The sequence below is a fragment of the Vulpes lagopus genome, chromosome 2 (assembly GCF_018345385.1).
Source record: "Vulpes lagopus strain Blue_001 chromosome 2, ASM1834538v1, whole genome shotgun sequence".
NCBI classification, from domain to species: domain Eukaryota; kingdom Metazoa; phylum Chordata; class Mammalia; order Carnivora; family Canidae; genus Vulpes; species Vulpes lagopus.
The window spans coordinates 165,949,254-165,962,867 of record NC_054825.1 but is presented as its reverse complement, the minus strand read 5'-3'; the positions used below and the strand labels follow the sequence as shown (position 1 = coordinate 165,962,867).

The 13,614-nt window shown below is 46.6% G+C and overlaps 1 protein-coding gene across 1 annotated transcript; it reads left to right on the top strand.

Annotated features, from left to right (window-relative positions):
- Positions 1-2,020: 2,020 nt before the first annotated feature.
- Positions 2,021-5,340, top strand: PNMA8A (PNMA family member 8A; the record flags this gene model as incomplete). Its single annotated transcript, XM_041746358.1, has 1 exon — positions 2,021-5,340. A coding segment is annotated over one exon (1,587 nt), but the record flags the coding sequence as incomplete, so codon positions are not given.
- Between the last annotated feature and the right edge of the window lie 8,274 nt (positions 5,341-13,614).

Here is a 13,614-nt window from a genome sequence, read left to right as displayed (position 1 = left end):
TTTACCTTCTTACTTGGAGCTCAGGGATCCAAGAATGAGAGTATCCCAACAAATAAGAAAGAAGTTGCATGGCCCTTTATAACATATCCTGAGAAGTCACATAGATTCCTTTCCACAATAGTCTTGATCCAATCATTTCCCTTTGACCACACTCTCCATTGGTTAAAGAATATACAAGTATGCTGAGATTCAGTAAGAGATACAGGAGTATCAGAGAACTTATGACCATGTTTTAAAACCACTGCATGATGATGGTACACATTCATTCTTCAGCTGATTAACAGCACTTCCACAGGTAAAGTACATGAGATTTTAAAACACTACTTAAAGCTAGAGTGTCTATTGGAATGGGATATTCACATTTAACCATTTGAATGACTTTTTTTTTTTTGCATGAAGTATCGTGGGAACTTGGGCAACCACACACATACTGCAAGATCAAAGGATTGATCATGTCGAAGTTCAGGATTGCTAGGGATGACAGTGGAACACGCATTTGGCTATTTGGTCTTGCCAAGGCCAATTCCAAATGGAATTCAAATAACAGATTTTGGTCGAATACTCAAGCCAAAATTGTACTTCAGTGCATCTTTCATATGTGATATTCCTGAACCTTCAAAGTTTTGATCAGGAAGGTTTGTGGGTTTTTTTTAAGGACTTTATTTACTTATTCATGAGAGACACACACACATAGAGAGAGAGGCAGAGACATAGGCAGAGGGAGGAACAGGCTCTTTGCAGGAAGCTTGATGCAGGACTCCATCCCAGGACCTCATGATCAGGACCTAAGCCAAAGGCTGAGGCTCAACCGCTGAGCCACCCAGGTGCCCCAATCAGGAAGGTTTTTATTGGTATTCCCTATAGGGAGAAGAGAAAGGCACCCAGAGAGCTCAAAGCTTCCAAGACTGCACAGCTAGTAAGCAGCGTTCCTAGGTGTATCAGTGAGGTCCTGACAGCAATCAGCAGCTCAAACTGAGTCACTGAGAAGTGTTTTTCATTAACTATTAACAAACGTGTTGCTTGTGGGCAACAAGTTGAGGAAACCAGCAAGGAAAGAGAGGTGAAGGACTATATCCAGGCTTGAAGGGCATGTGGGGCAGAAGGCGGGAAGTTTCTAGAAGCTGCCAGATATTTCTGGAACCAGGGTAACCTTCGCTGAGTGAGAGAGCTGTCAGGAGCTGCGGCTCTGTTAGAGGACCTCAGGGCCATCAAAGCTGCTCCTCTCTCTGGCCCTCGGACTTCTGGTGGCTCCCAGGAGTCCCGTGGGCTCAACCCAACAGAAAGGCAGAGGCTAGGAGGGCTCGGATGCCATCGCACAAGTCAGGGCACTCCACCTCCGTCCCCGAGGCCCAGTTGAAGTGAAAAGAGTGGAAAGAGTGTGTCTGTAGGAAAACCAGAGAACGCGCAGACCCTTCGCGAGGGGGAGCTGCAGGGCCGCCCCTCCCCCGGGCCTCCCCCCACCCCGGGCCGTCCCCCCCACCCCGGGCCATCCCCCTCCTCCCGCGGCTGGCGCGCTGGGCTCCGCAGGCGGGAGGGCGCGTCCCCAGCGGAGGCTGGTTGCCATGGCGACCGCGGGCGCAGGGGCGCGAGTGCGCAAGCGCGCGCTGCGACGCCGGCCTCGGCTCCGCGCAGCTGCGGGGTTCGAGGCGAGACGCCGAGCGCCGCGCGGGGGTCGAGCGGGGCCGGAGCGGGGGCGGCCGCCGGCTTCCCGGCCCGGCAAGCGGGGCAGGCGGCCTGGGTGGGCCGAGCCGGCGCCTGGCGAGCGGCCCGTCGTGGGCCGGAGCTGCCAGATCCCAGCCCGGCGGCCGCCAGCCGGGCCCGGGGCGGGCGGAGCGCGGTTTCCGGTCGCAGGACACGTGTGAGCCCCCGGGGCCGGTTCGGGGAGGAGGGGCCTGGGCGAGCGCGAGGCCGGGTTGGGCCCGCGGCGCGGCGGGGGGGAGGGGGGGGGGAGCCAAGACCTCGGAGCCTGGCCGTCTTGCGGGGACTCTGACCTCCCTCTTCTGTCACCTTACAGGATTAATATTTAGGGGCTGCTGGCTCCCTGGTCCACCTTACAGACTCTCGAGTACACGTGGGATTAGAGGCGCCAGGTGGCCAGGTGGTCGCGACCATGGCCATGAACCTCCTGGAGGACTGGTGCCGGGGGATGGAAGTGGACATCCACAGGTCCCTGTTGGTCACTGGCATCCCGGAGGACTGTGGTCAAGCAGAAATCGAGGAGACTTTAAATGGGGTCCTCTCCCCGCTGGGCCCATACTTCGTGCTCAACAAGATTTTTCTGAGGGAAGAGAATGCCAAAGCTGCCCTGATTGAGGTCGGAGAGGGTGTGAATCTCAGGGCCATACCCCGCGAATTCCCAGGAAGGGGGGGCGTCTGGAGAGTGGTTTGTAGAGACCCCACCCAGGATGCTGAGTTTTTAAAAAATCTGAATGAATTCCTGGATGCGGAGGGGCGCACCTGGGAGGATGTAGTCCGCCTACTCCAGCTTGGCCACCCCCCACGCCCCCAGAATCAGCCCCGAGAGAACTGGGCAGAAGCTCTGGGGGTGCTCCTGGGGGCAGTGGTGCAAATCATCTTCTACATGGATGCGGAGATCCGCAGCCGCGAGGAAGCTAGGGTGCAAGAAGTGGCTGATGCCCAGGCAGTGGCAACCTCAGCCTCAGCCTCAGCAGCACGGAGGAAGATCAAGAAGGAGCCAGGGCGGGCTGCAGAAGTAGGTTCTGCTTTGAAGATCGAGAATCCTGACTGCTGGCATGACCCAGGAGATGAAGAGGACCCTCCCAAACCTGTGGTTCTCAGAGCTGGAGCTAAAAATCGCTCCAGGAGAAAGAAGCAGAGAAAAAACCCAAAGCAGGAATCAGTGCCTTGGAAGAAGCCCAAAGGCCAGCATTCCAACAGCTCAGGCTCCTTGGAGGATCTTGAGGCTGATGGTGCTGAAAATACGGAGGTCTCAGAATATATCAGGAGCAACAAAAAGCCCTGTGTGAAGCAGGAGGAGTCAGCTTTGAAGAATCCTGTGGCAAAATGTGCCTGGAAGGCTCCCAGTACCCCATCCCACGATCCCCCGTCAGAAGCTGTGAGTCCTGGGGTTGCTTTGGAGTCAGACCAAGATGGCGGTCAGGAGGGCCCCCCAAAGAAGAAAGCCATGAGCTGGGCCTTGGCAAAGAATCCTCCTCCCATGAGAAAGAAGAAGAAGGTGAGCTTGGGCCCTGTTTCATATGTCCTTGTTGATTCAGAAGATGCCAAGAAGAAGCCAGCGATCGCAAAGAAAGGGCCAGGCTCAAGAAGAGATGCCTCGGTTCGGAAGGCCCTCCGAGGTCCCCAGCCTGAGGGGTTGCCAGCCTCAACGTCTCAGGGCCCAAAGGCCAAGCCAGAAGGCTCTCCTCCTGCCTCTAGTGGTCAGAATGGCAACAGAAGTCATTTGGGTTGTGCCAGCAAGTGGATGAGTGGGGAAGAACAGGAGCAGCAGGTGGGCGCAGAGGCACTCGGGGGCATGGCAGGTCAGGTGGTGCGTGAGGAGGATTCCAGTGCAGCAGAGGAGGCAGATAACACACCAGCTGAGGCTTCAGAGGGCGAGAGCCCTGACCTCCCTCCTAGGAGCCCCTGAAGGCCAATCCTGGGGACACCCAAGGGCAAAGCAAACCCCCCACCTCTTGTTTGTTGGTGAGTGTTGCTGTGGTAGTCCCACGTCATTCCACCACTCCATCTGACCGAGCTCTGATAAAAATCGAATAGTTTAGGGTGATAACGGTTGTCAGAGTAGGTGGCTCTGAGGGTGGAGTTTTCTGGAGGCCTGGTTGCGGGATAGAAATGTTCAAGCATTTAAAAGGTCCAAAGAAGTAAGAAAAAAAATCCCAAATGACACCTGCTTCCCTCCTGAGCTCTTCTAGTATGTCCACAGAACCCAGAAAGCTTGGATTGGGGACCACCCATACCCCAGTAGTTGAAAGGAGACCAAGAAGTATCACATTGGGAACAGAGTTTTTTTTCTTATTGAATGAACCATGACTTTTGACTCTTAGGGATCCAGTTTGGAAAGATGTGGCTCTTGGAGGAAAACTCGTAGGTAGGAGGGGTTAAGGGAGGGAGGTATACCTCTCTGCTCTTTTCTCTGCCAGGCCTGCTTTTGCACATCCCCCTCTACTCACCTTCAGAGGTTGGAAAGTCGCTAAGCAGTCTGGGAATATTCTAGAATATACACTTATATGTACATGGGCAGGGTCCCTGTTAATGTTTTGCCTTCCTTCCTCATTCCCTGCTTCCTGGATAGTGAGCCCACATCTGCGTGCAGGGCCTGGCATTTTCTCCCACCTTCTCTGTGTTTCCACCATGGGGAAGTTAAGCAGAGCTCTTCAAAGCGGACCTGCCTTCCTTCTTCCTCCTCCTCTTTGACTTCCATCCTCCAGCTAACTACCCAGAGGGCAAAAAGGTCCCAGGAGTTCATTTTGGGGGACAAGAACGCACACTTAGGCTTTGAAGTGTTTGCATTATAGGTTCTGTGACTAAAAATGGTACTTGGATTCCCACTTGGGGTCAGACACTCTCAGGAAGCTTGTGGGGATAAGGGGGTACCAATAGGGAAGAACTCGCACTTCTGGCTTCCCAGCCCTAATTCCAACCAGCGTCACCAAACTCTCCACATCTTTGGGGCTGAAGACACTTCTCCCATTGTATGTAGTAAGAGAGGGAAAAAAATTCTAAAAAAGCTGGCTGTTAATTTCTGTTCTCTGAATAGACTAGCATATCGTGTCGTGTGTGTGTGTGTGTGTGTGTGTGTGTAGGGGCAGGTGGCCGGATACCCGACACCAGTGGTTTTCTGGTGAGCCCCAAGGCATGCTCCAAGGTGTAATCCAAATCTCTGATTCATGTGTTTAAAAAAAAAAAAAGCTGGGACTTCAGCATCCTGAGCCAAACCAGTCATATAGGAGATGATCAGAATATTTGCCTTGTGTTCATAAATGAACTTGGATTTTGTACAGGTCTGCAGAAGGTGTTTTCTGCCATCTGTTTGCATACAGCCAAACTCCTTAGAAGTGTGGCTGATGACAAAGGTTGGAAGCGGGAGACACTGCGTCCTGCGCATGCCCTGTAACGTAAGCTCTGGAAGAAGTTTCCCTTTGTAATTCACATGCTCTAATTCTGCGGTGAGTCTCAGCTTTATGATAGCACGTCAGCGTATTCACAAGGCGCTCAATAATAGTATTGTCATGCAGAGTTTTAGCCCTTTATGTGTCTGGGGGCAGCTCTCTTCTGACTTCAGTTTTTGTGTCCGAGAACGTGAACAGTTGTTAGATGTTGTTACCAATTCTGCCTTGAAAATAAACATCTTGCATCAATTGATTTCAAAAACCTGGATGAGTCTTCACTGAAGATGCAGGAAAGAAAGAAACAGGTTTCCGTTTGTAGCTATTCCTCCGCATGTGTGTGCATCGAGGTTTTTCTTGGGTTTGCGCAAAACAAAACACAGCACACTGGACTCTTCAAGAGAGGAAAGCCTGGGATTCCCCAGCACCCAGGTTCAAAATCAGGTCGTTAAGACTTCATTGTGTTAACAGATGGTCACCGTGGTGGGTAATTGTAAACATATATGTTACAAAATAAAACTTCAGCAAAGTAAGTATCAACTCTCTCTCTCTCTCTCTCTCTCTCTCTCTCTCTCTCTCTCTCTCTCTTTCTCTTTTTTTAAGGATTTATTTATTCATGAGAGACACAGACTGAAAGAGAGAGGCAGAGACATAGGCAGAGGGAGAAGCAGGCTCCTCACAGAGAGCCTGATGCGGGACTCCATCCTGGATCCCAGGAACATGACCCGAGCCGAAGGCAGGTGCTCAACTGCTGAGCCACCCAGGGATCCTATCTGTTGACTCTTATAGGTGAAGTCATGGATTATTTGAGAATAGGGTCCCCCAGTGACCAACACACACACTGTCCTGGACAGAAGATACCTTTGTGAGGTATCCTCTTTGCTCTATGGCCCTCCACCAACACGGGAGGAACTCCTGCAGATCTTGGGGTTTCTAGAAGTTGCAGAAACAGGTGACCAGTGATGTGAATTTATCTGAAGATGTTCATTTTGAAAAGCAGCTGGAAGATGAAAACCCTTTTCTCCCCTCCCCTCAGACAGAAGCAGGTTTTTCAGCCACAAATTCCAGTTTTCTCCTGTCCAGTGCCCTCTCCTTCGAGGCCCTCCTGAACCCAGGTGGCCACGGCATCAGGCACCTGGGGTCTTTGTTAAAAATGCCATTTCTGGGCCCCACCTGCTGAGTCAAAATTCCTTGGAGGTTGTATCTTTACTGGGAACGTGTATCTTCAGCCATTTCTTCAGAAAATCTAAACGCATGCATAGGTTGGAGAGCTCTAGACAGAGTAGTCCATACTTGAGGGGAGAGAAAGGTCCCCCGGGGCCAACGCTGGGGTTTTCTGAAAGGTGAATGGAGATGGTCAGGGAGGGAAAGTGCACAAGAGATCAGAAGGGAAGCTGGCTTTTGAGGACTGGCAGCGAATGAGGTGCTGGAGTAGAGGCCCCGGGAACTGGCTTACTGATTGAGTGCTCACACCCCTCACCCCAATGGAAAGCCCTATTTGGCCAACATCTTTAAACTACACCTCCCAAGATGTAGTCGCCTCCTCTAGTTTACCCACCCTGGCAGTAGAATCTAAAGGCTGACTTGGCCCAGAATTGGGGGATGGGGCGTGGGGGACACCCAGAGATGGGGCCAGGTGAGATGCAGCGGAAGCCGGCTGTCTGCAAGGAAGCCTCTCAGCCCTTCTCAGCATTCTGCCCGGGGCTGTGCCTGAGACCAAGGCCCGGCATGTGCCATTCCTCTGTGGGAGATGGGAGGGATGCCCAAGAGCCTCTGTGTACACCACCCGAGGCCCTGAAGACAGTGTCCTCACTCATCTGTGCATTCCGTCAGCCCTGAGGTGTTGGGCATGGACTCCATGACAGCCAGGAACAAGAGATTCTTGCCCTCCTGGGGCTGGCGTTCTGCGGGGACGTAGAGGGCACATACAGAGCTATGTGTTGGGAGGGGCGGTAAGGACCACCGCTGAAATGCAGAACAGGTGAGTGAGTGCGTAGGTGGGAGAGAGCATTGGCTGTTTTACATGGTGGTCAGGGAGGGCCTCTCTGGGGAGGTGAGGGAGTGAGGCAGGCAGCTAGCTGGTGGAACAGCATCCCAGGCAGAGGGAAGAGTCAGTGTGAAGAGTGCCTGGTGCGTTTGAGAAAAAGCAAGGAGAAGGCAAGTGTGGCCAGAGCAGAGGGGAGCAAGGAGGAAATGAGGGGAGATCAGGGTGGTTTGGAAGGCTAATCGCACAGGGCTTGTGGGCTTTGGAAAGGATGGATTTTGGCTTCAGTCTGAGCGAGTTGGGAGCCATCAGAGATTCTGAGCAGAGATGGAGATCAGACTTAGGTTTTCACAGGCGTCGTTACAGGGGGCTGTGAGGGCAGAGCTGGAAGCCCAGTGAGGAAAAGAGGTGACCGCAGTAGTGACAGTGGCTGGGCAGGGGGCTCGCAGAGGCTCTAGAAAGAGCTGCCTGTTACGTGCTGGATAGCAAATAGGAGAAGAATAAAGATGTAAGCTTATTATCCATTTATCCTTTTCTCTTTCATTTTTAGGTACAATATTTTATATACAGTGACATGCACAAATCTTAAGTGAACTGTTGGATGAGTTTTGACATAAAATTTACCAACTTTACCATTTTCAAGTGTGCAATTCAATGGTACGTTCACATTGTCGTGCAACCATTACCACCACCATCCACAGAACTCTCTTGATCTTGTAAAATGAAAACTCCATAAAAATAACAATGATTCCTCATTCCCCCTCCTCCCAGCCCCTGGCAGCCACCATTCTTCTTCTTCTTCTTCTTCTTCTTCTTCTTTCTTCTTTCTTCTTTCTTCTTTCTTCTTCCTTCTTCCTTCTTCCTTCTTCCTTCTTTCTTCTTCCTTCTTCTTCTTCCTTCTTCTTCTTCCTTCTTCTTCTTTCTTCTTCTTTCTTCTTCTTCTTTTCTTCTTCTTTTCTTCTTTCTTCTTCTTTCTTCTTCTTCCTTCTTCCTTCTTCTTCTTCTTCTTCTTCTTCTTCTTTCTTCTTCTTCTTTCTTCTCCTCCTCCTCCTCTTCTTTCTTTCTTCTTCCTTTCTTCTTTCTTTCTTCTTTCTTCTTCTTTCTTCTTTCTTTCTTCTTCTTCTTTCTTCTTTCTTCTTTCTTCTTCCTTTCTTCTTTCTTTCTTCTTCTTTCTTCTTTCTTCTTCTTCTTCTTTCTTCTTTCTTTCTTCTTTCTTTCTTCTTCTTTCTTCTTTCTTTCTTCTTCTTTCTTCTTTCTTTCTTCTTTCTTTCTTCTTCTTTCTTCTTTCTTTCTTCTTCTTTCTTCTTTCTTTCTTCTTTCTTTCTTCTTCTTTCTTCTTTCTTTCTTCTTTCTTCTTTCTTTCTTCTTCTTTCTTCTTTCTTTCTTCTTCTTTCTTCTTTCTTTCTTCTTCTTTCTTCTTCTTCTTTCTTCTTTCTTTCTTCTTCTTTCTTCTTCTTTCTTCTTCTTCTTCTTTCTTCTTCTTCTTTCTTCTTCTTCTTTCTTTCTTCTTCTTTCTTCTTTCTTTCTTCTTCTTTCTTCTTTCTTTCTTCTTCTTTCTTCTTTCTTTCTTCTTTCTTTCTTCTTCTTTCTTCTTTCTTTCTTCTTTCTTCTTCTTCTTCTTCTTTCTTCTTCTTTCTTCTTTCTTTCTTCTTCTTTCTTCTTTCTTTCTTCTTTCTTTCTTCTTCTTTCTTCTTTCTTCTTCTTCTTCTTCCTTCTTCTTCTTCTTCCTTCTTCTCCTCCTTCTCCTCCTTCTCCTCCTTCTCCTTCTTCTCCTCCCTCTCCTTCTTCTCCTCCCTCTCCTTCTTCTCCTCCCTCTCCTTCTCCTCCTCCCTCTCCTTCTTCTCCTCCCTCTCCTTCTTCTCCTCCCTCTCCTTCTTCTCCTCCCTCTCCTCCTCCTCCTTCTCCTCCTTCTTCTCTCCTCCTCCTCCTCCTCCTCCTCCTCCTCCTCCTCCTCCTCCTCCTCCTTCTTCTTCTTCTTCTTCTTCTTCTTCTTCTTCTTCTTCTTCTCCTTTGAGCTTTGTATCCAACATGGGGCTTGAACTCACAACCCCAAAAGCAAGAGTCACTTGCCTCGCCCACTGAGCCAGCCAGGCACCCTATTGCCATTCTATTTTTAGTCTCATCAATTTGGCTAGTCTGGGTACCTCCTAGAAGTGACCTCATACAGGATTCATCTTTTTGTGACTGGCTTGCTTCACTTAGGAGTATGTCCTCCAGGTTCATCTTTGTTATCGCATTTGTCCAAATGTTCTTTTTTTTTTTTTTTTAAGATTTATTTGAGAAAGCAAGCATAAGTTGGGGGAGGGGCAAAGGGAGAGGGAGAAGCAGACTTCCTGTTGAACAGGGAGCCTGACACAGGCCTTGATCCCAGGACCCTGAGATCACGACCCAAGCCAAAGGCAGACACTTCACCAACTGAGCCCCAGGCACTCCTATATATATATATATATGTTTGTTTCTTTTTCTTTTGTTGAAAAATATTCATCATGTGGATACGGCACATTTCATTTATCCATTCATTCATTGAGGGGCACTTAGGTTGCTTCCACTTTTTGGCTGTTGCCAGTAGAGCTGCTAAGAACCTAGGGATACAAATATATCTCAGAGTTCCTGCCTTTGGGGTACATACCCAGATGTGAAATTGCTGGATCATACAATAATTCTATTTTTAATATTTTGAAGAAATGCCATATTGTTTTTCCTTGTGCTGCCTTTGTTTTAAAATCCCAGCCCACATGCCCTCTACAATGCACTTAAAGAAGCAGGGGAGCTCAGCCACATGGCAGAAATTTCTCTAGCCCATCTGCTGTCTGCCCCAGTTGCACTACGATAATTATAGGAGCGAACCTGGAACCACTTTGGTCAACATAATCTGGCATTATAGATGACTATGCTGATTGTCAATTGAGGTGTTCTCCTAATACCTCTTTGTGGGAAGGAGGTAAGCAGTTGTTAGTGTTAAAAATTCAACACCAAAAACAAAACCACCATTGTGCTTCCAAGCCTTAGGATCTGTTTAATTTGAGCATTTCCTGTGATTGCAGAGTGAATAGTTTAACATTTTTTACAGCTGGAGCAGCCAAGAAAATTCTAGAACAGACAAGGAAAGAGGAGGCCTTGTAGGTTATTAAAAGGAATTTTACAAATATGTACTGAATCCACAATCACAAAGCAATGGAACAGAAGAGAAAATCAGAAACAGACGTGTACTTTTGGGACAGTTAGTTTGGTCGTTTTGCAAATCAGAAGGAAAAGAGAAAAAAAAGAAAAGAAAAAAAAAGAAGGAAAAGAGAGATAATTGAATAGTTCCTGTTGTGCCAACCAGGGCTGTGTGTGTGTGTGTGTGTGTGTGTAGTTTTCTTTCTAAAAGATAAATTTGCTAGATCAAAGAATAAAGTATTAAAGACAACAGTACAAAAACTAGAAGAAAATATAGGTAAATTCATCCATCATTCTAGTGTGAGAAGGGCTTTTCCAAGGAGTATATAAAACCTGGAGTGGGGGTGCCTGGGTGGCTTAGTTGATTAAGTGCAGCCTTCAGCTCAGGTCGTGGTCCTAGGCTCCTTGCTTAGCAGGGAGCCAGCTTCTTCCTCTCCCCACACCCCACTCATGCTCTCTCACCCTCTCGCTCCCTCTCTGAAATAAAAAAAAATCTTTAAAATACATAAATAAATAAAACCTAGGGGCCCTGGAAGGAACATCAATTGTCAATACAAACATTTAAAGCCACCTTGTGGCAAATGTTACTATAAAGGAAAAGACAAATGGCTCACTTGGAAAATATTTCCACTATACATCACAGCAAAGATCTGATTTTTAAACTTTATTACCGGGCAGCCCTGATGGCGCAGCGGTTTGGCGCCGCCTGCAGCCCGGGGTGTGATCCTGGAGACCTGAGATCAAGTCCCACGTCAGGCTCACTGCATGGAGCCTGCTTCTCCCTCTGCTTGTGTCTCTGCCTCTCTCTCTCTCTCTTCTGTGTCTCAATAAATAAATAAAATCTTAAAAAAAAATAAACTTTATTACCAACAAACTCAAGTGAATAAGCAAAAGACTAACAGCCTAATAGAAAAATGGGCAAAGCATCTGAACAGGCAATTGCAAGTGACTGAAGAAATCACATGAAAAGTAAGCTCACTACACTTCTGTTGCAATCAATGAAGTCAAAACAAGGTAGCATTTGCTGCCTTTGGGCAAAACTTTTTACACCATACATATTCCTTGCTGCAAAAGTATTAGGAAAAAGCTTCATAGAGCCTATTTGTTTGCTTAAATTGATGCCAATTTTCTGTTTGTTTGTTTTTTTTATCTCTGACAATTACAGCTAGTATTTCCAAAGAACACTGGTAACCATTTTACACAACATCAATTTGGAGGTGCTACTTGGGTGACTAATTTCTTTTTTTAAAAAAATATTTCTCCACATTAAAACATACCATATCACAGGCACTTAAAAGCACCCAAACAGATACATTGTTTAATCTAAACAACATTAAGTATGTGGTCAGATTAACTCATTCCCATATAGATAACACAGTAATTTTTTCTATCCACCTCTGCTTATAGATTTGCCCTTTTTGTGACAGAAAGGGTACTGGGGAAGACCAGAGAGCTATGCTGGTCTGTGCTAAAGCTCACCGTAGGGCATGTCCAGGCCTGTAACATTGCCCCCAGGAGTCCCTGCTCTACCCAGAACAGTGTCCCACTCAATGAAATGTCAGGCATGGCTCTCACAGATCCAGCCCTGGCTCTCGGCCAGGCTTAATGGCCATGTACTAGCAAGAGAATGCAGGGCAGGTTTCAGCATGGCAACATGGTGTTAGGGATCATCTTAGGGCTCTGTGTGAGACTGGCATTTCTCCCATGACTTGCAATTTTGAGAAAGACAAAGAATTGTTCAAGCCTTAGTGCTTCCGTTACAATACCACATTTCTTATGACTTCCACTTTCAAGCTTCTGGCCATATTTCACTGAAGCCATATCCTGAGTCTGCAAAGTGAGCTGTTGAAAAATTGTTCTCATGTGAGAAGATGTGGAAGTTTCTGGGGGAAAAATATGTACTGGGTAGGGGTTACCACATAATCAAAAAATATGTACCTAACACATAAAAATGTAAACTTATTATATGTAGTTTAATTCATTTAGAAGTGTAGAGTGTGCTTTTCACTTCTGAAAAGAAAGTGGGGGGCGGGGGATAAACCACAAGCTGGGAAAAATATTAACAGCATATATAACAGACATGGGTTAATTAATTTACCAAAAGCTAATACAAAATAAGAAGAAAAAGAGACTGGTAGAAAAATATACAAAGGTCATGAACAGGTAATCTGGAGAAAAAAAATCAAGATGGCTAATAAGTGTGTGCAAGGAACAACACTCAACTCTATTCCTATTTAAGAATTAAAATCAAAAGTAATGAATTATATGGGAGTGCCTGGTTGGCTCAGTTGGTGTAGCATGTGATTCTTGATCTCAGGGTTGTAAGTTTGAGCCCCACATTGGGTGTAGATGTTACTTAAAAATAAAATATTTAAATATTTTTTAAAAAGCAATAAATTCTAGTTTTTCACCAATTAGAAATTTAGAAGTTAGATAAAAACCCACTGCCAGTGAGGCTGTGGAGAAATAGTTGTGGTCTCACCCACTGTTGGTGGGAAGGTGAGGTGGGTTTGTCTAATCGAGATGATCTAAATGCCTGTGATTTCAGGGCTGATCAAATCAACCATTGGGCATTCTTTAGATGAAATACCATGTGCTGATGTGAAAGGTTTTCTAGGCCACCATTTAAGGAGAAATTCACAAGAATGCATATGAAGATCACAGTTGTTTAAAGATGAAGGAAGGTTTGTATATAAATACTGATATAGGGGATCCCTGGGTGGTGCAGCAGTTTGGCGCCTGCCTTTGGCCCAGGGCGCGATCCTGAAGACCAGGGATCGAATCCCACGTTGGGCTCCCGGTGCATGGAGCCTGCTTCTCCCTCTGCCTGTGTCTCTGCCTCTCTCTCTCTCTCTCTCTCTCTCTGTCTCTGTGTGACTATCATAAATAAATAAAAACTTATTAAAAATAAATAAATAAATACTGGTATATGAATAATTTATTTCTTTGGAAGTGATAAGTAAATAAGCAGTAGTAAGAAACTGTCACTGTTGTTATTTTGGGGAGAGGGACCATGGGAGATTCAAATAGTGATACAGAGAGTCTCACTATTCATATTGTGCTTTCAAATACTCTTTGAATGTTACAACCACACACACAAATCATTAAATTAAATAATGAATAAATTAATTAACTAATTAAAAGTAACCACAGATAGTACAACCACTGTAAAGAAGTATTTGGAAATTTCTTAACACGTATTTGTATTGTGACCTAGGCATCCCTTGTATTGTGACCTAGGCATTCCAATCCCTAAGTGTTTACCCAAGAGAAATGAAAACATGTCCACCAAAGCCATGTACATGAATATTCATAGCAGCATCTTGCTCATAATAGCCAAAATCTGGAAACCACCCAAATGTTTTCAGAAAACTACTGTATTTCTGT